General features: G+C 43.6%; 1 protein-coding gene across 1 annotated transcript; it reads right to left on the reverse strand.

Annotated features, from left to right (window-relative positions):
* Nucleotides 1-5842: 5842 nt before the first annotated feature.
* On the reverse strand, nt 5843-11779 carry LOC135538114 (NLR family CARD domain-containing protein 3-like). Its single transcript, XM_064964101.1, has 4 exons — nt 11773-11779; nt 9779-11594; nt 6813-6859; nt 5843-6440 (listed from the first exon to the last, which is right to left on the reverse strand). Exons 1-4 carry the CDS (start codon nt 11777-11779, stop codon nt 5893-5895), a joined length of 2418 nt encoding a protein of 805 aa, XP_064820173.1. The 3' UTR covers nt 5843-5892.
* Between the last annotated feature and the right edge of the window lie 12468 nt (nt 11780-24247).

Below are 24247 nucleotides of genomic sequence, written 5' to 3' on the forward strand. Positions count from 1 at the left end.
GTGCAGCGGTCCTGGCAGTATCTGGTGGACTGGGAAGGCTACGGTCCCGAGGAGCGCTCCTGGGTTCCTGCCAAAGACATCCTGGACCCTGACCTCATTCGTCAGTTCAGGGCCCTCCACCCTGAGAGAGCTGGTAGGAACGTCAGGAGCCGTTCCTAGGGGGGGGGGATTCTGTCAGGATTTGGCCAGGGTTGTTCCGGGTTTTGGTCACTAGATGCTCCCATTGTGCTTTTTGACCTTATGTTTTTTCCCTTGTTCCCCATTATTATTTGCACCTGTGCCTCGTTTTCCCCTGATTGTATTTAAACCCTTAGTTTCCCTCAGTTCTGTGCTCTGTGTTTGTATGTTAGCACCCAGCCCTAGTGTTCTGTGTATTCTTGTCGTTTCCGGTGGATGCTTTGTGGAATTCTGTTTTTGTTTTCGAGTATCTCTTGAGGCTTTTTTGTGCTATTCCTACCACCTTTTGGATTTGCCAATTTTTGTATTGAAGGACTTCTCCTTTTTACTTTATTAAATACACCGTCTTAAGTACTGCTGTGTCTGCCTCATCTTCTGGGTTCTGCTGACTATTCGTGGCTCAGTTGGTTAAGTGACTGTTTCTCACTCCGGAGACCCAGGTTCGTAACCGGGTCCTGACACTCTCTCTGCTCTATGCTCTCTCTCTGTTTTCTGTTCTCTCTCTCCGTCTGCTCTCTCTCTTCTCTCTGTTCTCTGCACTCTCTGTTCTCTGCTCTCTCTCTCTCTGTTTTCTGCTCTCTCTGCCCTTTGTTCTCTCTGCTCTGCTGCTCTCCCTACCCGCTCTCTCTGCTCTCTTTGATCTCTGCTCTCTCTTTTCCCTGCTCTCTGCTCTCTCTGTGTGCTCTGCTCTCTTCTCTCTCTCTCACACACACTCTGCTCTCTGATCTCTCCCACACTCTCTCTCTCAAACACTCTCTGCTCTCTCGCTCTCCCACACTATGCTCTCTCTCTCTGCTCCCTCTCTCTCTCCCACACTCTGCTCTCTCTCTCTCCCACACTCTGCTCTCTCTCTCTCTCTCTCCCACATTCTCTGCTCTCTCTAACTTTCTCCATCTTAACACTGGTGCAGTTTGGACAATCACCACTTGATGTTAAACCAGAAGTGATGAAAACAACATCACTGCAGAGAGAGAGAGTCTAATATACTGATATACAGCAGCATTCAGAAAGTATTCAGACCCCTTGACTTTTTCCACATTTTGTCACGTTACAGCCTTATTCTAAAATGGATTAAATGTGTTTTATCCCTCAATCTACACACAATAACCCAGAATTACAAAGCAAAAACAGTTTATTTTATGTGTGAACATTTTTATAAAAAAAAAAATTAAATATCACATTTACATAAGTATTCAGACCCTTGGCTCAGTACTGTTTTGAAACACCTTTGGCAGCGATTACAACCTTGAGTCTTCATGGGTTATGAGGCTACAAGCTTGGCACACCTGTATTTAGGGAGTTTCTCCCATTCTTCGCTGCACAGCTATTTTCAGGTCTCTCCAGAGATGTTCGATCGGGTTCAAGTCCAGGCTTAGGATCATGGTCCTGTTGTCCAGTCTGTGTATTCTATACTGGGATGGTAGAGAGTCAGAACAGAGGGAAAGAGAGAGAGGGGGAGGGGAGAGAGTCAGAACAGAGGGAAAGAGAGAGAGGGGGAGGGGAGAGAGTCAGAACAGATGGAAAGAGAGAGAGGGAGGGGAGAGAGTCAGAACAGATGGAAAGAGAGAGAGAGGGAGTGGAGACAGAGGATGTGTAGAAGGTGCTTTATGTTTGGTAATTGGGGGCCTTTGGGGGCCTTTGAGCCCTGATGGGCTGGTGGGCTGAGATTAGCAGAAATTATTCAGGATGATGTTCGTCTTTAAATGTACTTCTTCATTTCTCTCTTTCCCCACTGAGGAAGATAAAAGACAGACAGACAGACAGACAGACAGGAGGGCTAGGTAATCAGGAATTCCTCCCAAGGTGTATATTGATTTTAGTTCCCTTCTCATTAACTAGATGCTGACAGTGACCAGAGATGGCTAGATTGAGCTGGAGGGGTGTGTGTGACAGACCTCTACATGCTTTGTAAGTAGGAAAACCTGCACAATCGGCAGTGTATCAAATACTTGTTCTCCCCATTGTATTTAAGATTAGTTACACAGACAGTGGAACATTCAGTGTATATTTGCAGCTGAACCATGAAGATGGTCCAGTGCTTGTGTGAAGTACTTTACAAAACAACAAGAATTAGAAACAAAAGATAGAATGTCACATGGCGTTTATTCAACATACAATAACAGAGGCGAATGGTATCAGCATCACGATATGGGCCTAAGAGTTGAGGAATATACACAGTTTGGGGAATCTACACCCTCTCCCTTGCAGCATACAGCAGAGAAGGTGGCATGGAAGAGCCTCTAATGACAGGCTGTATAACACAGAGGACCGCAACACATATCAACACGACCTCCTGGTTCCACACAACGTACCTGTGTACCCTAGACACCCCCAACCCTTTGACTTGAGATGTAGGTCTGACAAAAACAGCTTACAACAAGTTAGTCATGACATAGGACTGTCACCGAAGACCAAGGGTTACAATGGACCGCCAACTCGGTACAACAAACGGGCACAAAACGTTTGTCCTGCTCCTACTACAGCGAAGGTGAAACGTTTGTCCTGCTCCTACTACAGCGAAGGTGAAACGTTTGTCCTGCTCCTACTACAGCGAAGGTGAAACGTTTGTCCTGCTCCTACTACAGCGAAGGTGAAACGTTTGTCCTGCTCCTACTACAGCAAAGGTGAAACGTTTGTCCTGCTCCTAACTACAGCGAAGGTGAAACGTTTGTCCTGCTCCTACTACAGCGAAGGTGAAACGTTTGTCCTGCTCCTACTACAGCGAAGGTGAAACGCCGTATACTTCCGGAATGGATACTGCAGCCCTGCGAAGGACAGAAAACAAGAGAGACACGGACATCCCGAACAACCAGCATCTCAAGTGCCTGAAACTCCACAGCAGACTGTTGATATACACGGGTTCAACGTGTGCAAACTCAAGCCAGTGACATCTTTACAGTCGCAAAGGACATTGTTCCCCACAGCACCACCATCCGAAGCAGCTGTCCCCTATGAAGAACCCGTGCCTGGTCCCAGCAGATAGAACCTGGACAGGGACGGGGCTACCGTGTCGTCCATTGGGATGAGAATCCCTGTGGTGAAACAGTTGACTATATGCGCCACGTGTAAAAAGAAGTTTAACAGAGCGTTCATCTGTAACATCTACTTGGTTCAGCTGAACAGGCCCATGCAATGTGCTGGCGGCTGTGTATTGTGCACACTGTGCTACAGCGAACAAAGTGGTTGTCGTCTACACAATATATCGTCTACAAGGGCTGCTGTAAGCACCACAGCCAACACCCTTGCAAATTGCCCTGCTCTGGAGAATGTAGGAGACTGGGATCTGGAACTCAACATAGATGATATGTTCAAGACTGACAAGGAGGTCAACGTCCATGTGCAACACTGTCAGCCGCCTGTCTTGTGGTGACACGTACTGAGCTGTAAACCACTGCCCTGCTCTGGAGAATGTAGGAGACTGGGATCTGGAACTCAACATAGATGATATGTTCAAGACTGACAAGGAGGTCAACGTCCATGTGCAGCTGATTATGAATGAGGAGCAATCCTCTGGAGTTGACACCCTGAAAAGAGGTATGTATATGACCATTTATAGATATATCTCTCTGTCTATGTTATACTACTATGACAAGCCCTGATAATGTAGCTGGACTGACAGTGTTCTCTTCCCACGCAGCATTCAACCATCTCATCACAGTGAATGACACCATGTCCTTCAGGTACTGGGTAAACGAAGCAATGCCAGAAGAGGTGGCCTACAGATATGTCTGCATCCCTCATGTACCTGGGTTCTGAGATCACGTTGTGGTGGGAACCCGTCTTCTACCCAGAACGGAGAAGCTGATCGGACCGGATGACTCCTTACCGAGATTGTTCAAAGTGTCACTTGGGTCCTACAGGTTTCATTGGTGCTGTTTTGTCTTGAAGACACAGATGGTTTTGACTATGTTGTGCACTTTGTTGCCCAGGAGAGGCCAGTCTAAGGTAGTCACAGTTGTTGACAACACACTGAGAAACCTCACCTCGAGCATAGAGTTTAGAAGAATGCTATTCTATCTTTGTAGGTGGTTTACAGCTCAGTACGTGTCACCACAAGACAGGCGGCTTTGTGTTAGATTGTAAACCCAGTGAAGGTGCTACTTTGGTCCATGTCATAGCTTTGTTGGCTTCCAGGATTGGGATGGAAACAGTAACACCTCACCTGGCCCAGCAACGGGCCAAATATGACGGCAATTACTGTTTCAATGGCAGGAATGTCAATAACATGTTCACATGTCCCTCAGATGGTAATTCAGGAGGTAATTACATCGAAATGGTTGAGTTTAGCTCTGACCACAACAGTGGCGATGATGGTATTGGTCTCACTCGCGTGTCCACAACCATAGACTATTACAGTTTCCTTAACAGTGTTTATGTAAGAGTTTAAATGTTTAAACAGAGGATCCATCAAAAACAGTATAAAACAAGATGATAAACAGAGGATCCATCTAAAACAGTATAAAACAAGATGATAAACAGAGGATCCATCTAAAACAGTATAAAACAAGTGCAGTATGTTCTGAGAATGTTACTTTAACGTCACCTCATAACGTCACACTATAACTTCATGGGAGTCTTGTGGAAAGACTGCATGTTGTTTTGGGTGAGTGTGTCCAGTGTGTGTGTGTGTGTGTGTTTGTGTCAATGTATGTCAGTGTGTGTGTACAGTGTGTGTTTGTGTGTGTTACGAATCCCTTTTGGCCCGACAGTCTAGGGGGGATGGTAATGAGACCCGTAACATAACTCATGCAAATTATAATTGTGACAAAGTAAAAGTGAGAACTAAATAACCACGACTACTGAAATCTACCGTCAAACTCAAGGTTTATCGTAAAACACACGGTAATGGGGGGAGCAGGAAAAGGGGTTGAGCTGGACCCAAGGAAAGAAACAATAAGTATTCAAAAACACCCCTAAGCTAGACTAGCCTACTTTAACAACAGCTAACTAACTAACCAAAAATACAGTGGGTGGTCCGCCCAGTTCTAACTAGTGTATTTAACAAAGTTCACCTACGGGTAGTGTATGCCCATGGGCGACTTGTCTTGGTTTCCCCTTTTCCCACCAGCAAACAAACACCATAACCAATACTCACAGGTGAGGACAAAGTGCTATGGAGGTGCTCAAACAAAAGAGAGGTTAATACACAAAGAGAGAGTGACACACAGAGACCTACAGACATGGCATTTACAGAGAGATTGAGCTCTAGAGCAAACAACTGATGGGGTTTTTAAAGGGAAAGGAACTGTGATAGGGTAGGAAACAGGAGGAGGTGTGTCTTCTGATTGATGATTGATTGTTGACTGATTGGGGAGTGATGATTTTCACCTGTGAGGGGAGAAGGAGAGAATAGAACACAGGATACTTGTATCCGTAACAGTGTGTATGTGTGTGTGTGTGTGTGTCCAGTGTGTGTGTGTGTGTCCAGTGTGTGTGTGTGTGTCCAGTGTGTGTGTGTGTGTCCAGTGTGTGTGTGTGTGTCCAGTGTGTGTGTGTGTGTGTGTCCAGTGTGTGTGTGTGTGTGTCCAGTGTGTGTGTGTGTGTGTCCAGTGTGTCCAGTGTGTGTGTGTGTCCAGTGTGTGTGTGTGTGTGTCCAGTGTGTGTGTGTGTCCAGTGTGTGTGTGTGTGTCCACTGTGTATGGGTGTCTGTGTGTGCGTGTGTTCTGTGTGTGTATCCAGTGTGTGTCCAGTGTGTTTGTGTTATTATTTCATTATTTAATTATTCAAAAAATGTTTTAACTGACACAGGGACACTGAGGAGTCATAATCAATCCTAAACCCTGGATAGAGGGGCTCAGTGAATTTGGAGGTGAATGTGATCAGGTGGGTCAGTGTGTCAGAGGAGGCTCTATAGAAGGACAGAGTGCCGGCTGGCCAGTCCAGATACACTCCTACTCTGTGGGGGCTGGAGGAGGGGACGTCTATGGTAGTGGGATTATTATTGTGCCAGGCAGAGTAACTGTTGTCATAGCAGAACAGACTCCAGGACTTGTCATTGTATCCAAGACAACAGTTCTTAACCCCTCCTCTCCTGTTGATTCCTTTATATGTCACTCCTAAAACAGCCCCCCCACTCAACTCTACCTCCCAGTAACAGCGCCCAGTCAGACCCTCTCTACACAGCACCTGTCCACAGTCCTCAAATCTCTCTGGGTGACCAGGATACGGCTGCTCCTCTCTCCTCCATGTCACCTTTCTGTTCTCCTCAGACAGAGAGAGGTGTCTGTTTACTGTGTTTGGGTCCAGTGTGAGATCACAGACATCTGATGGATGAAACCAGACACAATATTAGAAATCATCATCATTCACATTAGAATATGAACTCACTTTTCACTAATTAATTTAATGTAGATGTTTCTAGGTGTCAAAAGGAGAAGTTAAGGTAACTTGAGACTTGTTGAATGTTATATATGTTATACTGTATGGTATTATAAAACACACTTATTCCCATTAATTACACACACACACACACAAACACACAAATCAACTCTTTGTAAACGTTGGTGTCTGATTTCTGCTTCTGTAGAACTACAGCTGATATTTAATATGACCAAGTCAGTAATGATGATGGTCTTTGACTTAACTTGAATTAAGACTTATTCTTAGTCATATTCTTCACAGCAGTCAACACTCACATTTTCTAAGTCCAGGTTTCATTCTGTTCTCTCCACCATGTTCCACACTGTAGCGGTAATCAGAAGAACAGACAGTCATTGTGGGATACACCTGAACTCGCACACACACACTGACCACACACACACACACACACACACAGTCAGGATATTATTCTGTCCAAGTGGTGGTCAGAATGTTTGTCTTAACTAGCCTGATAAGTCCAACATGTCTGATATGAACATTGACATAAACCCTCTACATACTTGTGTTTCTCCAGTCTGCAGTGTGGATCCTCCAGTCCAGCAGAGAGCAGTCTGACTCCTGAGTCTCCTGGGTGATTGTTACTCAGGTCCAGCTCTCTCAGGTGTGAGGGGTTTGACCTCAGAGCTGAGACCAGAGAAGCACAGCCTTCCTCTGTGACTAGACAGCCTGACAGCCTGCAAAGAGTCAAATCATATTAAAATAACACTGCTATTCTTTGGTGGTGAAAATAGTGGCAGTATATTTTTTCAACATATGGAACCTTCCATGTCTATTCGTAAAATAGTGTATCATCATGATCAATGACAAATGATCAAAGTATTGACTGCAGATAGAAACATGTATAGTACAAATATTATAGTAGACTGACCAGACCAGTTTAAAAAGCAGTATCAGTCAGAAGACAGACAGTGAGGAATCAGATTTAGATTGTATTGAGTATACAGTCCACACCATATCTATTTTGACAGTGAGGTATCAGATTTAGATTGTATTGTGTATACAGTCCACACCATATCTATGTAGACAGTGAGGTATCAGATTTAGATTGTATTGAGTAAACAGTCCACACCATATCTATTTAGACAGTGAGGAATCAGATTTAGATTGTATTGAGTATACAGTCCACACCATATCTATTTAGACAGTGAGGAATCAGATTTAGATTGTATTGAGTATACAGTCCACACCATATCTATTTAGACAGTGAGGTATCAGATTTAGATTGTATTGAGTATACAGTCCACACCATATCTATTTAGACAGTGAGGAATCAGATTTAGATTGTATTGAGTATACAGTCCTCACCATATCTATTTAGACAGTGAGGTATCAGATTTAGATTGTATTGAGTATACAGTCCACACCATATCTAGTTTGACATTTATTTATTTATTTACATAGTTAGACAGTGTAGCTAACATTTTAAATGTGTCTCTCTCACTTTATGTACAATGCCTTGAGAAAGTTTTCGGCCCCCTTGAACTTTGCCACCTTTTGCCACATTTCAGGCTTCAAACATAAAGATATAAAACTGTATTTTTTTGTGAAGAATCAACAACAAGTGGGACACAATCATGAAGTGGAACGACATTTATTGGATATTTCAAACCTTTTTAACAAATCAAAAACTGAAAAATTGGGCGTGCAAAATTATTCAGCCCCTTTACTTTCAGTGCAGCAAACTCTCTCCAGAAGTTCAGTGAGGATCTCTGAATGATCCAATGTTGACCTAAATGACTAATGATGATAAATACAATCCACCTGTGTGTAATCAAGTCTCCGTATAAATACACCTGCACTGTGATAGTCTCAGAGGTCCGTTAAAAGCGCAGAGAGCATCATGAAGAACAAGGAACACACCAGGCAGCTCCGAGATACTGTTGTGAAGAAGTTTAAAGCCGGATTTGGATACAAAAAGATTTCCCAAGCTATAAACATCCCAAGGAGCACTGTGCAAGCGATAATATTGAAATGGAAGGAGTATCAGACCACTGCAAATCTACCAAGACCTGGCCGTCCCTCTAAACTTTCAGCTCATACAAGGAGAAGACTGATCAGAGATGCAGCCAAGAGGCCCATGATCACTCTGGATGAACTGCAGAGATCTACAGCTGAGGTGAGAGACTCTGTCCATAGGACAACAATCAGTTGTGTATTGCACAAATCTGGCCTTTATGGAAGAGTGGCAAGAAGAAAGCCATTTCTTAAAGATATCCGTAAAAAGTGTTGTTTAAAGTTTGCCACAAGCCACCTGGGAGACACACCAAATATGTGGAAGAAGGTGCTCTGGTCAGATGAAACCAAAATTGAACTTTTTGGCAACAATGCAAAACGTTATGTTTGGCGTAAATGCAACACAGCTCATCAACCTGAAGACACCATACCCACTGTCAAACATGGTGGTGGCAGCATCATGGTTTGGGCCTGCTTTTCTTCAGCAGGGACAGGAAGATGGTTAAAATTGATGGGAAGATGGATGGAGCCAAATACAGGACCATTCTGGAAGAAAACCTGATGGAGTCTGCAAAAGACCTGAGACTGGGATGGAGATTTGTCTTCCAACAAGACAATGATCCAAAAAATAAAGCAAAATCTACAATGGAATGGTTCAAAAATAAACATATCCAGGTGTTAGAATGGCCAAGTCAAACTCCAGACCTGAATCCAATCGAGAATCTGTGGAAAGAACAGAAAACTGCTGTTCACAAATGCTCTCCATCCAACCTCACTGAGCTCTAGCTGTTTTGCAACGAGGAATGGGAAAAAATTTCAGTCTCTCGATGTGCAAAACTGATAGAGACATACCACCAAGCGACATACAGCTGGAAACGCAGCAAAAGGTGGCGCTACAAAGTATTAACTTAAGGGGGCTGAATAATTTTTCACGCCCAATTTTTCAGTTTTTGATTTGTTAAAAAAGTTTGAAATATCCAATAAATGTCGTTCCACTTCATGATTGTGTCCCACTTGTTGTTGATTCTTCACAAAAAATACAGTTTTATATCTTTATGTTTGAAGCCTGAAATGTGGCAAAAGGTTGCAAAGTTCAAGGGGGGCGGAAACTTTCGCAAGGCACTGTATTGTTATACTAATGTGAAAATCCAATAATTTATTCCATATGTTTTTCAAAATAATATATTATACATATTATAATACATATTTTTCTCTAAACTGAATATTTCTTCCTCATGATTAGTTCTTAAATGTAATTTTATTTTCTCACAGAACAGCTCTGGAGGCTTTGACCACTGGCAGCAGCCTCAGAAGACCTTCCTCTGATCTGGAGTATTTCTTCAGGTCAAACACATCCAGCTCCTTTTCTGAAGTCAGCAACACGAAGACTAGAGCTGACCACTGTGCAGGTGACAGGTTGGGTTTTGAGAGACTTCCTGAGCTCAGGTAGAATTGGATCTCTTCCACTAGAGAATGGTCATTCAGTTCATTCAGACAGTGGAACAGATTGATGCTCCTCTCTGGAGAGAGATTCTCCCTGATCTTCTCCTTGATGTACTTGACTGTTTCTTCATGGGTCTGTGAGCTGGTTCTTGTCTTTGTCAGTAGACCTCGTAAGTGCTTCTGATTGGACTCCAGTGAGAGTCCCAGCAGGAAGCGGAGGAAAAGGTCCAGGTTTCCCGTCTCACTTTGTAAGGCTTTATCCACAGCACTCTTGTAGAAAGCAACTTCAGGCTCGTCTTTTGTTTGCAGTTTGTCCAGTAGATTCTCATTGTTGTTGATGAATGAGAGGAACACATATACAGCAGCCAGAAACTCCTGAATGCTCAGATGAACAAAGCAGTACACCTTGTCCTGGTACAGCCCACATTCCTCTTTAAAGAGCTGTGTGCACAATCCTGAGTACACTGAGGCTTCATTAACATCAATGCCAGACTCTTTCAGGTCTTCTTCATAGAAAATCAGATTGCCCTTCACAAGCTGTTGAAAAGCCAGTTTTCCCAGGGACAGAATGCTCTCTTTATTCCAGTGTGGACCTGTCTCTTCTTTCCCAAGATACTTGTTATTCTTCTGTTTGGTATGAAACTCCACAAGGTGTGTGTACATCTCAGTCAGAGTCTTGGGCATCTCTTCTCTCTTATGTTTCAGCATGTGTTCAAGGACTGTTGCAGAAATCCAACAGAAGACTGGAATGTGGCACATGATGTGGAGGCTCCTTGATGTCTTTATGTGTGAGATGATTCTGCTGGCCAGGTCCTCATCACTGAATCTCTTCCTGAAGTACTCCTCCTTCTGTGGGTCATTGAACCCTCGTACCTCTGTCACCTGGTCAACACACACTGAAGGGATCTTATTGGCTGCTGCAGGTCGGGTAGTTATCCAGACGAGAGCAGAGGGAAGCAGATTTCCCTTGATGAGATTTGTCAGCAGAACATCCACTGAGGTTGACTCTGTGACGTCCCAACAGATCTTGTTCTTCTGGAAGTCTAGGGGCAGTCGGCACTCATCCAGACCATCAAAGATGAACAGAACTTTGTACTTGTCATAGATGGAGATTCCTGATTGTTTGGTTTCAATTGAGAAGTGATTGAGAAGTTCAATGAAAGTGTGTTTGTCCTCTTTCATCAAATTCAGCTCCCGGAAAGGGAATGAAAATACAAATTGGACATCCTGATTTGCTTTTCCTTCAGCCCAGTCCAGAATGAACTTCTGCACAGAGACTGTTTTTCCAATGCCAGCGACTCCCTTTGTCAGCACAGTTCTGATAGGTTTGTCTTGTCCAGTTAAGGGTTTGAAGATGTCGTTACATTTGATTGCAGTCTCTGGTCTTGCTTGTTTCCTGGTTGTTGTCTCAATCTGTCTCAGCTCATGTTCATTATTGACCTCTCCTGTTCCACCCTCTGTGATGTAGAGCTCTGTGTAGATCTTATTGAGAAGTGTTGGGTTTCCTTGTTTAGCGATCCCCTCAAATACACATTGAAACTTCTTCTTTAGATTAGATTTGATTTCACATTGGCAAATCACAGCGAGCTCATCTGAATGAAGAAATACCACAGAGGATTTTAATATTACGTCTGTTTTAATGCCTACAGTATTGTAGGACCGTTATAAAGTTGTAATTTATAATAATTTGTTCTCGTAACTGACTATCTAAATCTGTAAATGTTTTCATAATGCATTACAGACAGGTGTGACTGATTACATTATTATTGGTATTATTGATGGGATTATTAATGTTCTCTCTTTCTCTAAATTAATCAGCACAACACATCCCTGCTGCTACTTCATGAGGTCACTAGGTGTTGTGTTAAGGCTGCTACAATATCATTGAGTTACACAGCTACTTTAGCTGTAATTTAGCTACAGCTGTTAAATGTTATAAAACATCATTCATCATGAGGCAGACAGATCTTACATTTCTCCAGTGTGTCAGCAAGCTCCTTCTGGTTCATTTTCCTCAGGATGTGCAGTGTGATCTTCAGAGCCCCCTCTCTGGCACTGCTCTCCTGCTTCTCATCTTCAGCATCCACCACTTCCTTATCCTGCTTCTGACTCTCAAAGCCTTCTGGGAGTTCTGGACTAAGAATCCTCTTGAACATCTTCAGCTCGTTCTTCACAAATGTCATAATTTTCTGTTCAAGCATCTGAAATAAATAAAGTAAATAAGTTAAGCAAGAGAAGAAATGCTTTCTCATTAACACATTAATGAATGATTGACAGATCAACTTTACTTGAGGTAAACAAAAACAAATGTACATAACAGGACCACATACACTGAATATGGAGGCCAGGTCTGTTTGATGACTCTGGGAAGACTGACCACTGAGAATCTTTGACTCTGATCCCCCCTGTTGGTTTCTGTGGACAAAACATGAGATTACATCTCTTCATCCAGGGAGTAACACACACACACACACACACACACACACACACACACACACACACACACACACGGATGGAATGTTGTGTTTGTTTAATATTGTTTTTGGACTATGAAAATGGACAAAAGGATTAGCCTATGGATTATGAAAACAACAACAATAAATGGGAAAATGGGAGAGGAGAAATGACTAGAGACAGTGTTGTTAAACTCACTGACCAGGACCCATGAGTTCTTCTTACCTTTGTTCAGTAGAAAAGTCTCCCTCTCTAAAGTTTAGAGGAGGATTCATAGACCAGTCACTCTTCATGGACACACAGCTGGGAACAGGGGAGGCTGGTCTCTCCTGCTTGATTGGACTTCAACACAACAGAGACAAACATTACATCTCTCATCTACTCTGAGCTCAGATGGGGAAACGTAAGAAGAGTTTCATTCCTAAACGATATATATCACTTTTCAGAAATGTTCATAAATTAGCGTTTACTGCTTAAAAAAATTATGAAAGAGATTGGTGATTCTTCACTATCTAATCAGGGCATCGGATTGTTCAATGATAGACATGTTTTTGTTCAATATCTATCACTTGATGGTTTCATTTCAGAGAGACAAATATTTTTTGGGCTCAATGCTACATATCTGCCTCATTCTCATATAAATCAGTAGTACCACTAGAACAGCTGAGTAATCTACCACCTGCCTCAGACCACTAGAACAGCTGAGTAATCTACCACCTGTCTCAGACCACTAGAACAGCTGAGTAATCTAACACCTGCCTCAGACCACTAGAACAGCTGAGTAATCTAACACCTGTCTCAGACCACTAGAACAGCTGAGTAATCTAACACCTGTCTCAGACCACTAGAACAGCTGTGAGTCGTTAGATGTTTTTTGTGCCCTTCCACGTGACTTTATGCACAGAAGAGCTCTGCTAAACATAGAATCACATGGTTTATCCGTCTCTCTGTGACCTCCGACAAATTCAGAAAGTTGACACAAAGACAAAGTTGACAACTGATTCAAACAAGGGATGTACACATTTTCTTCATATGAAAACCAAGATGAGCATTAAAATATAAACATCAGGCTTTAGGCCTATTTCAATCATATTGAAATATATTCCATGTTCAATATATTGAGTTATATTTTGCTACTTGTAGGCTACTGTCTGTAATTTGTCTCAATATATTTTACAACATGTGCGCAATGACGTGCTAAATCTGAGATGTTTTATGTGTCAGCATTAGAATTAGCCACCTCAATATCTGCAGCCATAGGAGCTAATAGAAGCTGACCTGTGGTCAGTATTGTGAACTAATTATAATGTTAATGTTAACTAATTATGTTATTCTTCAATTACACAAACTCCAAAGCAAATCAGGGGAAGAAAAATAGGTTTATTCAGAGAGGACAAATCAAGATGTTAAGCTGGGAGGTAGATGTTCTGATCTTCAGTCTCCCCTGTCCTCAGCTTTTCTCCACTGAACAAAGGAATAGGATGCCATTTATAACCCCCCACCCTAGCCTGGGGTTGACCAATCAGAAGTCCCCTGTCCTCAGCTTTACTCCACTGAACAAAGGAACAGGATGCCATTTATAACCCCCCACCCTAGCCTGGGGTTGACCAATCAGAAGTCCCCTGTCCTCAGCTTTACTCCACTGAACAAAGGAACAGGATGCCATTTATAACCCCCCACCCTAGCCTGGGGTTGACCAATCAGAAGTCCCCTGTCCTCAGCTTTACTCCACTGAACAAAGGAACAGGATGCCATTTATAACCCCCCACCCTAGCCTGGGGTTGACCAATCAGAAGTCCCCTGTCCTCAGCTTTACTCCACTGAACAAAGGAACCGGATGCCATTTATAACCCCCCACCGTAGCCTGGGGTTGACCAATCAGAAGTCCCCTGTCCTCAGCTTTTCTCCACTGAACAAAGGAACAGGATGCCATTTATAACCCCCCACCCTAGCCTGGGGTTGACCAATCAGAAGTCCTTGCAGGACAACTTGGCCAATGGCCGTTGTATCCTGCTCTCGACTCAATGTACAGACCAATGACAACGTGGCCCACGTAGCACATGTCGCTCTGAGTTCAGGAGTGACATTCCACAGATTCTAACAGATGTTGAACTGAAACCCAACTCCTATTTACAATTCGATACTGACCATTAGTACTCTAGTACTCTCGTCCTCTCAAACTCTGTGTTGTGTATTTATCTTCAAAATATTCTTACAATAGGGAAAGATTTGAATGGCGAAAACTGATCCGAGAGCAGCGATCCCCTTCTTTAGATCCTATCAGTATTGATACATGATCTGGACGTGATACCTTGTAGTGCTGCTGATCCAGTTTCTACTGGTCTGACTGAGGATATGAACTCTGACCTGTTCACCAGACATCTCTCTCTCTCTCTCTCTCTCTCTCTCTCTCTCTCTCTCTCAGATCAATACATAAAACCGATGTATTGGTTGCTGATTGGTATTGGCGATGGCTCGAAGACCGGTGACGCCGAACGCTGTCCGAACAAGGAGAGGGACCGACTTCGGCGGAAGTCATGACAACACCTCTGAATGCTCGGCTATGAAAAGCCAACCAACGTTTTTTTCCCACCTTTATTTAACCAGGTAGGCTAGTTGAGAACAACTTCTCATTTACAACTGCGACCTGGCTTGGCTGAGGTGCACCCGTATACGGCTCTGAAACCAGATTGCACAGCGGAGAAGGTACGGTGGGATTTCGAGATGGTCAGTGATCTGTTTGTTAACTTGACTTTCGAAGACCTTAGATAGGCAGGGCAGGATGGATATAGGTCTGTAACAGTTTGGGTCCAGGGTGTCTCACCCTTTGAAGAGGGTGATGACCGCGGCAGCTTTCCAATCCTTCGGGATCTCAGACGATACGAAAGAGAGGTTGATAAGGCTGGTAATAGGGGTTGCGACAATGGCGGCAGATAGTTTCAGAAATAGAGGGTCCAGATTGTCAAGCCCAGCAGATTTGCATGGGTCCAGGTATTGCAGCTCTTTCAGAACATCTGCTATCTGGATTTGGGTAAAGGAGAAGCTGGGGAGGCTTGGGCGAGTAGCTGCGGGGGTGGCAGAGCTGTTGGCCGAGGTTGGAGTAGCCAGGAGGAAGGCATGGCCAGGCGTTGAGAAATGCTTGTTGAATCTTTCGATTATCATGGATTTATCGGTGGTGACCCTGTTACCTAGCCTCAGTACAGTGGGCAGCTGGGAGGAGGTGCTCTTGTTCTCCATGGACTTTACAGTGTCCCAGAACTTTGTGTAGTTAGAGCTATAGGATGCACATTTCTGCTTGAAAAAGCTGGCCTTTGCTTTCCTGACTGACTGCGTGTATTGGTTCCTGACTTCCCTGAACAGTTGCATATCGCGGGGACTATTCGATACTATTGCAGTCCGCCACAGGATGTTTTTGTGCTGGTCGAGGGCAGTCAGGTCTGGAGTGAACCAAGGGCTATATCTGTTCTTCGTTCTGCATTTTTTGAACGGAGCATGCTTATCTAAGAGGGTGAGGAATTTACTTTTAAAGAATGACCAGGCATCCTCAACTGACGGGATGAGGTCAATATCCTTCCAGGATACCCTGGCCAAGTCGATAAGAAAGGCCTGCTCGCAGAAGTGTTTTAGGGAGCGTTTGACAGTGATGAGGGGTGGTCGTTTGACCACGGACCCGTAACGGATACAGGCAATGAGGAAGTGATCGCTGAGATCCTGATTGAAGACAGCGGAGGTGTATTTGCAGGGCAAGTTGGTCAGGATAATGTCTATGAGGGTGCCCATGTTTAGGATTTAGGGTTGTAGCTGGTGGGTTCCTTGATGATTTGTCTGAGATTGAGGGCATCTAGCTTAGATTGTAGGACTGCCGGTGTGTTAAGCATATCCCAGTTTAGGTCACCTAACAGAAGCTAGATGGGGGGCGATTAATTCACAAATGGTGTCCAGGGCACAGCTGGGAGCTGAGGGGGGTCGTTAGCAGGCGGCAACAGTGAGAGACTTATTTCTGGAGAGATTCATTTTTTTTATTAGAAGTTCGAACTGGTTGGGTATGGACCTGGAAAGTAAGCCTGCAAAGCAATGTCAATCTCAGCAGTGGAATGCAACTCCTTCCCCTTTGGCAGTTCTATCTTGACGGAAAATGTTATAGTTGGGTATGGAAATCTCAGAATTTTTGGTGGCCTTCCTAAGCCAGGATTCAGACACGGCAAGGACATCAGGGTTGGCAGAGTGTGCTAAAGCAGTGAGTTAAACAAACTTAGGGAGGAGGCTTCTGATGTTGACATGCATGAAACCAAGGCTTTTTCGATCACAGAAGTAAACAAATGAGGGTGCCTGGGGACATGCAGGGCCTGGGTTTACCTCCACATCACCCGAGTAACAGAGCAGGAGAAGGATGAGGGTGCGGCTAAAGGCTATCAAACCTGGTCGCCTAGAGCGTTGGGGACAAAGATTAAAAAGAGCAGATTTCTGGGCGTGGTAGAATATATTCAGGGCATAATTTGCAGACAGGGGTATGGTGGGGTGCGGGTACAGCGGAGGTAAGCCCAGGCACTGGGTGATGATAAGAGAGGTTGCATCTCTGGAGATGCTGGTTGCAATGGGTGAGGTCACTGCATGTGTGGGAGGTGGGACAAAGGAGGTATCAGGGGTATGAAGAGTGGAACTGGGGGCTCCATTGTAAACTAAAACAATGATAACGTACCTGAACAACAGTATACATGGCATATTGACATTTGAGAGAGAAATACAGCGAGGCATACAGTAATCGCAGGTGTTGATTGGTAGAGCTAGCTAAACCAGTAGGTGAGACAACAACAGCTGATCAGCTAACACAACAACAGCAGGTAAAATGGCGGTGACTAGGCGGGGAGGGTCGGATTAACTACACACAGAGCCTGAGTGCGGCTGGGGCCGACAGATAAAATAAATAAACAGAATGAAGTACCGTGATTAATGGAGAGTCCAGCAGGCATCAGCTATGTAGCCAAGTGACCATAGTGTCCAGGGGGCAGCAGTGGATGGAACAGGGAGCCGCCACTACGCTAGCACGCGGGCGACACGGCGTTTAAAGTTAGTAGCCTGGGGGTGGTAGGGGGGTCTGCTCAGACGGAGGCCGGTTGAAGGCACAGAGGATAGAATATACGTCAGCAGACCAGTCGTGGGCGGGGCGCCGTGTCGACAGAGAATCCAGCTTCGTGGCAGTGGCGTTAGCCTCTATAGCCAATCGGTAGCAGCGGTGAACCGGTGCCAAGGTCCAGAGTTTACAGCAAGGATCCGGTGGAGTATTGGGCTCTAGCGTGTATGAGAGGAGTTCGGGTGAACAGCTGAGTAGGCTGGGAGGTGGGCCTCAGGGATAGCTTCGGTACTGGGTTCCAAGGTGGGTACAAGCTAGCTGTGAAGATCAGAAGTAGTGGTCCTGGGATTACGAATCCGGTGTTGTTGTGGAGAGACAGTCCAATACTGGTAGACTGGCAAGTATTATCCAGGCTAAAAACAGGGCTGGTTGTGCAGAAGGTAAAAGCCGCTAGCAGTGGCTAGCAATGACTAAATAGCTTGTAGCTAATTAGCTGGTTAGCTTCTGGTGGTTCTTGAATGTGCACTAAAATTAAAAATAATAGTGATTCCGTATCACATTGGGTGAGGCAGGTTTACTCATGAGGTACTGACCAATTGCACCCTCAATAACCAGTGTGATTATTGTTTGACCCTGCTAGTAGTGTATGAACATTTGAACATGAAGAATGATCTGAACTTAATGGCCATGTTCTCTTATAATCTCTCCCCAGCACAGACAGAAGAGGACTGGTCACCCCTCAGAGCCTGGTTCATCTCTAGGTTTCTTCCTATGTTCGTAACTTTCTAGGGAGTTTTTCTAGCCACCGTGCTTCAACATCCGAACATGATCTCTTCAGCACGAGACGACTATTACACCCAATGACATGTTTCTGCCAATGAGCTTCAAATCAGATCAAATTGTATTTCTCACATGAGCCGAATACAACAGGTGTACACTTTACTGTGAAATGCTGACTGATGAGCTCTTTCCCAACAATGCAGTTAAAAGTACAAAAAATGTGCTAAAAAAAAGGGTACCAGGTAGTTGAGGTAATAATGAGACTATACGGAGTACCAGTACTGAGTCAATGTGCAGGGTACCAGGTAGTTGAGGTAATAATGAGACTATAAGGAGTACCAGTACTGAGTCAATGTGCAGGGTACCAGGTAGTTGAGGTGATAATGAGACTATAAGGAGTACCAGTACTGAGTCAATGTGCAGGGTACCAGGTAGTTGAGGTGATAATGAGACTATACGGAGTACCAGTACTGAGTCAATGTGCAGGGTACCAGGTAGTTGAGGTGATAATGAGACTATAAGGAGAACCAGTACTGAGTCAATGTGCAGGGTACCAGGTAGTTGAGGTAATAATGAGGCTATACGGAGTACCAGTACTGAGTCAATGTGCAGGGTACCAGGTAGTTGAGGTAATAATGAGACTATAAGGAGAACCAGTACTGAGTCAATGTGCAGGGTACCAGGTAGTTGAGGTAATAATGAGGCTATACGGAGTACCAGTACTGAGTCAATGTGCAGGGTACCAGGTAGTTGAGGTAATAATGAGGCTATACGGAGTACCAGTACTGAGTCAATGTGCAGGGTACCAGGTAGTTGAGGTAATAATGAGGCTATACGGAGTACCAGTACTGAGTCAATGTGCAGGGTACCAGGTAGTTGAGGTAATAATGAGACTATAATTGAGGTAAAATGTACATGTAGGTAGGGAGGGATTAAAGTGACTAGACAATCTAGACAATTTTACATCTCCTCATCCAGGGAGTACACACACACACACACACACACACACACACACACACACACACACACACACACACACGGAGGGAATGTTGTGTTCGTTTAATATTGTTTTAGGACTATGAAAATGGACAAAATGATTAGCCTATGGATAATGAAAACAACAACAATAAATGGGAAAATGGGAGAGGAGAAATGACTAGAGACAGTGTTGTTTAACTCACTGACCAGGACCCATGAGTTCTTCTTACCTTTGTTCAGTAGAAAAGTCTACCTCTCTAAAGTGTATAGGTTGATCCATAGACCGGTCACTCTTCATGGACACACAGCTGGGAACAGGGGAGGCTGGTCTCTCCGGCTGGATTGGTCTTCAACACAACAGAGACAAACATTACATCTCTCATCTACTCTGAGCTCAGATGGGGAAACATAAGAAGAGTTTCATTCCAAAACGCTGTGTTCACTTTCAGAAATGTTCGTAAATGAGCTTTTAGTGTTTAAAGGAATTATGAAAGAGATTGTTTTTCCACTATCTAATCATGGCATGTTCAGTGACAGACATGTATTTGTTGAACATCTATCACTTGATGGTTTCCTTTCAGAGAGACATATGTGGCATGAGAGACATGTTTTATTTCCTGAATGCTATATATCTGCCTCACTCTCAGAGAAATCAGTAGTACTGCTAGGTTTTATACAGTAATAATATATATCTGCCTCACTCTCAGTGAAATCAGTAGTACTGCTAGGTTTTATACAGTAATAATATATATCTGCCTCACTCTCAGAGAAATCAGTAGTACTGCTAGGTTTTATACAGTAATAATATATATCTGCCTCACTCTCAGTGAAATCAGTAGTACTGCTAGGTTTTATACAGTAATAATATATATCTGCCTCACTCTCAGAGAAATCAGTAGTACTGCTAGGTTTTATACAGTAATAATATATATCTGCCTCACTCTCAGAGAAATCAGTAGTACTGCTAGGTTTTATACAGTAATAATATATATCTGCCTCACTCTCAGAGAAATCAGTAGTACTGCTAGGTTTTATACAGTAATAATATATATCTGCCTCACTCTCAGTGAAATCAGTAGTACTGCTAGGTTTTATACAGTAATAATATATATCTGCCTCACTCTCAGAGAAATCAGTAGTACTGCTAGGTTTTATACAGTAATAATATATATCTGCCTCACTCTCAGAGAAATCAGTAGTACTGCTAGGTTTTATACAGTAATAATATATATCTGCCTCACTCTCAGTGAAATCAGTAGTACTGCTAGGTTTTACACAGAAATAATATATATCTGCCTCACTCTCAGAGAAATCAGTAGTACTGCTAGGTTTTACACAGTAATAATATATATCTGCCTCACTCAGAGGAATCAGTAGTACTGCTAGGTTTTACACAGTAATAATATATATCTGCCTCACTCAGAGAAATCAGTAGTTCTGCTAGGTTTTACACAGTAATAATATATATCTGCCTCACTCTGAGAAATCAGTAGTACTGCTAGGTTTTATACAGTAATAATATATCTGCCTCACTCAGAGAAATCAGTAGTACAGCTAGGTTTTATACAGTAATAATATATATCTGCCTCACTCTGAGAAATCAGTAGTACTGCTAGGTTTTGCACAGTCAAATGTGAACGACCGGCTCGAATTGGTCATATGTCGCACCGCTTGAAAATGTGCAATGGTGTTTTTCACATTGGACCAAAGTAGAGTTTCAGGGCTAGAAAATGGCATATCATACACTACAGTTGAATAACAATGGGAAAGTAATTATGTTTTGAATGGTGATTAACTTGTAACCTCACGTTTGAAGTAGACTATCGCACCACCATTTTATTATGTTTGCAATTGCAACAAATAATCTGCTCAGACCCCAACCAAGGAACATCAAAAGTCGTGCTACAAATTCACAGACAACACAAAGATTCCTTGATGTCCTTCCAGATTCCCTCTGTCTACCCAAGGATGCCAGAGGACAAAAATCAGTAAACCACCTAACTGAGGAACTCAATTTAACCTTGCGCAATACCTTAGATGCAGTTGCACCCCTAAAAACTAAAAACATTTCTCATAAGAAACTAACTCCCTGGTGCACAGAAAATACCCGAGCTCTGAAGCAAGCTTCCAGAAAACTGGAACGGAAATGGCGCCACTCCTCTTTAAATCTGCGTATTCCTTCAAAGCTCAGTTGTCCTGAGTCTGCACAACTCTGCCAGGACCTAGGATCAAGAGAGACACTCAAGTGTTTTAGTACTATATCTCTTGATACAATGATGAAAATAATCATGGCCTCTAAACCTTCAAGCTGCATACTGGACCCTATTCCAACTAAACTACTGAAAGAGCTGTTTCCTGTGCTTGGCCCTCCTATGTTGAACATAATAAACTGCTCTCTATCCACCGGATGTGTATCAAACTCACTAAAAGTGGCAGTAATAAAGCCTCTCTTGAAAAAGCCAAACCTTGACCCAGAAAATATAAAAAACTATCGGCCTATATCGAATCTTCCATTCCTCTCAAAAATCTTAGAAAAGGCTGTTGCTCAGCAACTCACTGCCTTCCTGAAGACAAACAATGTATACGAAATGCTTCAGTCTGGTTTTAGACCCCATCTTAGCACTGAGACTGCACTTGTGAAGGTGGTAAATGACATCTTAATGGCATCGGACCGAGGCTCTGCATCTGTCCTCGTGCTCCTAGACCTTAGTGCTGCTTTTGATACCATCGATCACCACATTCTTTTGGAGATTGGAAACCCAAATTGGTCTACACGCACAAGTTCTGGCCTGGTTTAGATCTTATCTGGCGGAAAGATATCAGTTTGTCTCTGTGAATGGTTTGTCCTCTGACAAATCAACTGTAAATTTCGGTGTTCCACAAGGTTCCGTTTTAGGACCACTATTGTTTTCACTATATATTTTACCTCTTGGGGATTTTATTTGAAAACATAATGTTAACTTTCACTGCTATGCGGATGACACACAGCTGTACATTTCAATGAAACATGGTGAAGCCCCAAAATGTCCCTTGCTAGAAGCATGTGTTTCAGACAAAAGGAAGTGGATGGCTGCAAACTTAAACTCGGACAAAACAGAGATGCTTGTTCCAGGTCCCAAGAAACAAAGAGATCTTCTGTTGAATCTGACAATTAATCTTAATGGTTGTACAGTCGTCTCAAATAAAACTGTGAAGGACCTCGGCTTTACTCTGGACCCTGATCTCTCTTTTGAAGAACATATCAAGACCATTTCAAGGACAGTTTTTTTCCATCTACGTCACATTGCAAAAATCAGAAACTTTCTGTCCAAAAACGATGCAGAAAAATTAATCCATGCTTTTGTCACTTCTTGGTTAGACTACTGCAATGCTCTACTTTCCGGCTACCCGGATAAAGCACTAAATAAACTTCGTGCTAAATACGTGCTAAATACGGCTGTGCTAAATACGGCTGTGCTAAATACAGTTCGTGCTAAATACGGCTGCTAGAATCCTGACTAGAACCCAAAAAAAATATCATATTACTCCAGTGCTAGCCTCTCTACACTGGCTTCCTGTCAAAGCAAGGGCTGATTTCAAGGTTTTACTGCTAACCTAAAAAGCATTACATGGGCTTGCTCCTACCTATCTCTCTGATTTGGTCCTGCCGTACATACCTACACGTACGCTACGGTCACAAGACGCAGGCCTCCTAATTGTCCCTAGAATTTCTAAGCAAACAGCTGGAGGCAGGGCTTTCTCCTATAGAGCTCCATTTTTATGGAACGGTCTGCCTACCCATGTCAGAGACGCAAACTCGGTCTCAACCTTTAAGTCTTTACTGAAGACTCATCTCTTCAGTGGGTCATATGATTGAGTGTAGTCTGGCCCAGGAGTGGGAAGGTGAACGTAAAGGCTCTGGAGCAACGAACCGCCCTTGCTGTCTCTGCCTGGCCGGTTCCCCTCTTTCCACTGGGATTCTCTGCCTCTAACCCTATTACAGGGGCTGAGTCACTGGCTTACTGGGGCTCTCTCATACTGTCCCTGGTAGGGGTGCGTCACCTGAGTGGGTTGATTCACTGATGTGGTCATCCTGTCTGGGTTGGCGCCTCCCCCCTTGGGTTGTGCCGTGGCGGAGATCTTTGTGGGCTATACTCAGCCTTGTCTCTGGATGGTAAGTTGGTGGTTGAAGATATCCCTTTAGTGGTGTGGGGGCTGTGCTTTGGCAAAGTGGGTGGGGTTATATCTTTCCTGTTTGGCCCAGTCTGGGGGTGTCCTCGGATGGGGCCACAGTGTCTCCTGACCCCTCCTGTCTCAGCCTCCAGTATTTATGCTGTAGTAGTTTATGTGTCGTGGTGTTAGGTTCAGTTTGTTATATCTGGAGTACTTATCCTGTCCTATTCGGTGTCCTGTGTGAATCAAAGTGTGCGTTCTCTAATTCTCTCCTTCTCTCTTTCTATCTCTCTCTCGGAGGACCTGAGCCCTAGGACCATGCCCCAGGACTACCTGACATGATGACTCCTTGCTGTCCCCAGTTCACCTGAGTGTGCTGCTGCTCCAGTTTCAACTGTTCTGCCTTATTATTATTCGACCATGCTGGGCATCTATGAACATTTGAACATCTTGGCCATGTTCTGTTATAATCTCCACCCGGCACAGCCAGAAGAGGACTGGCCACCCCACATAGCCTGGTTCCTCTCTCGGTTTCTTCCTAGGTTTTGGCCTTTCTAGGGAGTTTTTCCTAGCCACCGTGCTTCTACACCTGCATTGCTTGCTGTTTGGGGTTTTTGGCTGGGTTTCTGTACAGCACTTTGAGATATCAGCTGATGTACGAAGGGCTATATAAATAAATTTGATTTGATTTGCTTTGATTTTGAGAAAATGTCCTTTGAATGTTTTGGTTCCTACTGGAGAGCTCTTCTTTGTCTACAGGGCTGTCACTTTGGCAGATAATGTCACCCATCTAAATACATTATTTTTTTAAATAATTAACTAAATGTAAAATGTTTTTGGTTTATGTCAGTTTCATTTTTT

The sequence above is a fragment of the Oncorhynchus masou genome, unplaced genomic scaffold, assembly GCF_036934945.1.
Source record: "Oncorhynchus masou masou isolate Uvic2021 unplaced genomic scaffold, UVic_Omas_1.1 unplaced_scaffold_909, whole genome shotgun sequence".
Classification (NCBI taxonomy): domain Eukaryota; kingdom Metazoa; phylum Chordata; class Actinopteri; order Salmoniformes; family Salmonidae; genus Oncorhynchus; species Oncorhynchus masou.

Coding starts and splice junctions, on each gene's coding strand:
- LOC135538114 (XM_064964101.1), bottom strand. Junction 6,860..9,778: donor AAAGCCTCCAGAGCTGTTCT/GTGAGAAAATAA, acceptor TTACCGCTACAG/TGTGGAACATGGTGGAGAGA. Junction 6,441..6,812: donor GAAACCTGGACTTAGAAAAT/GTGAGTGTTGAC, acceptor TTCATCCATCAG/ATGTCTGTGATCTCACACTG.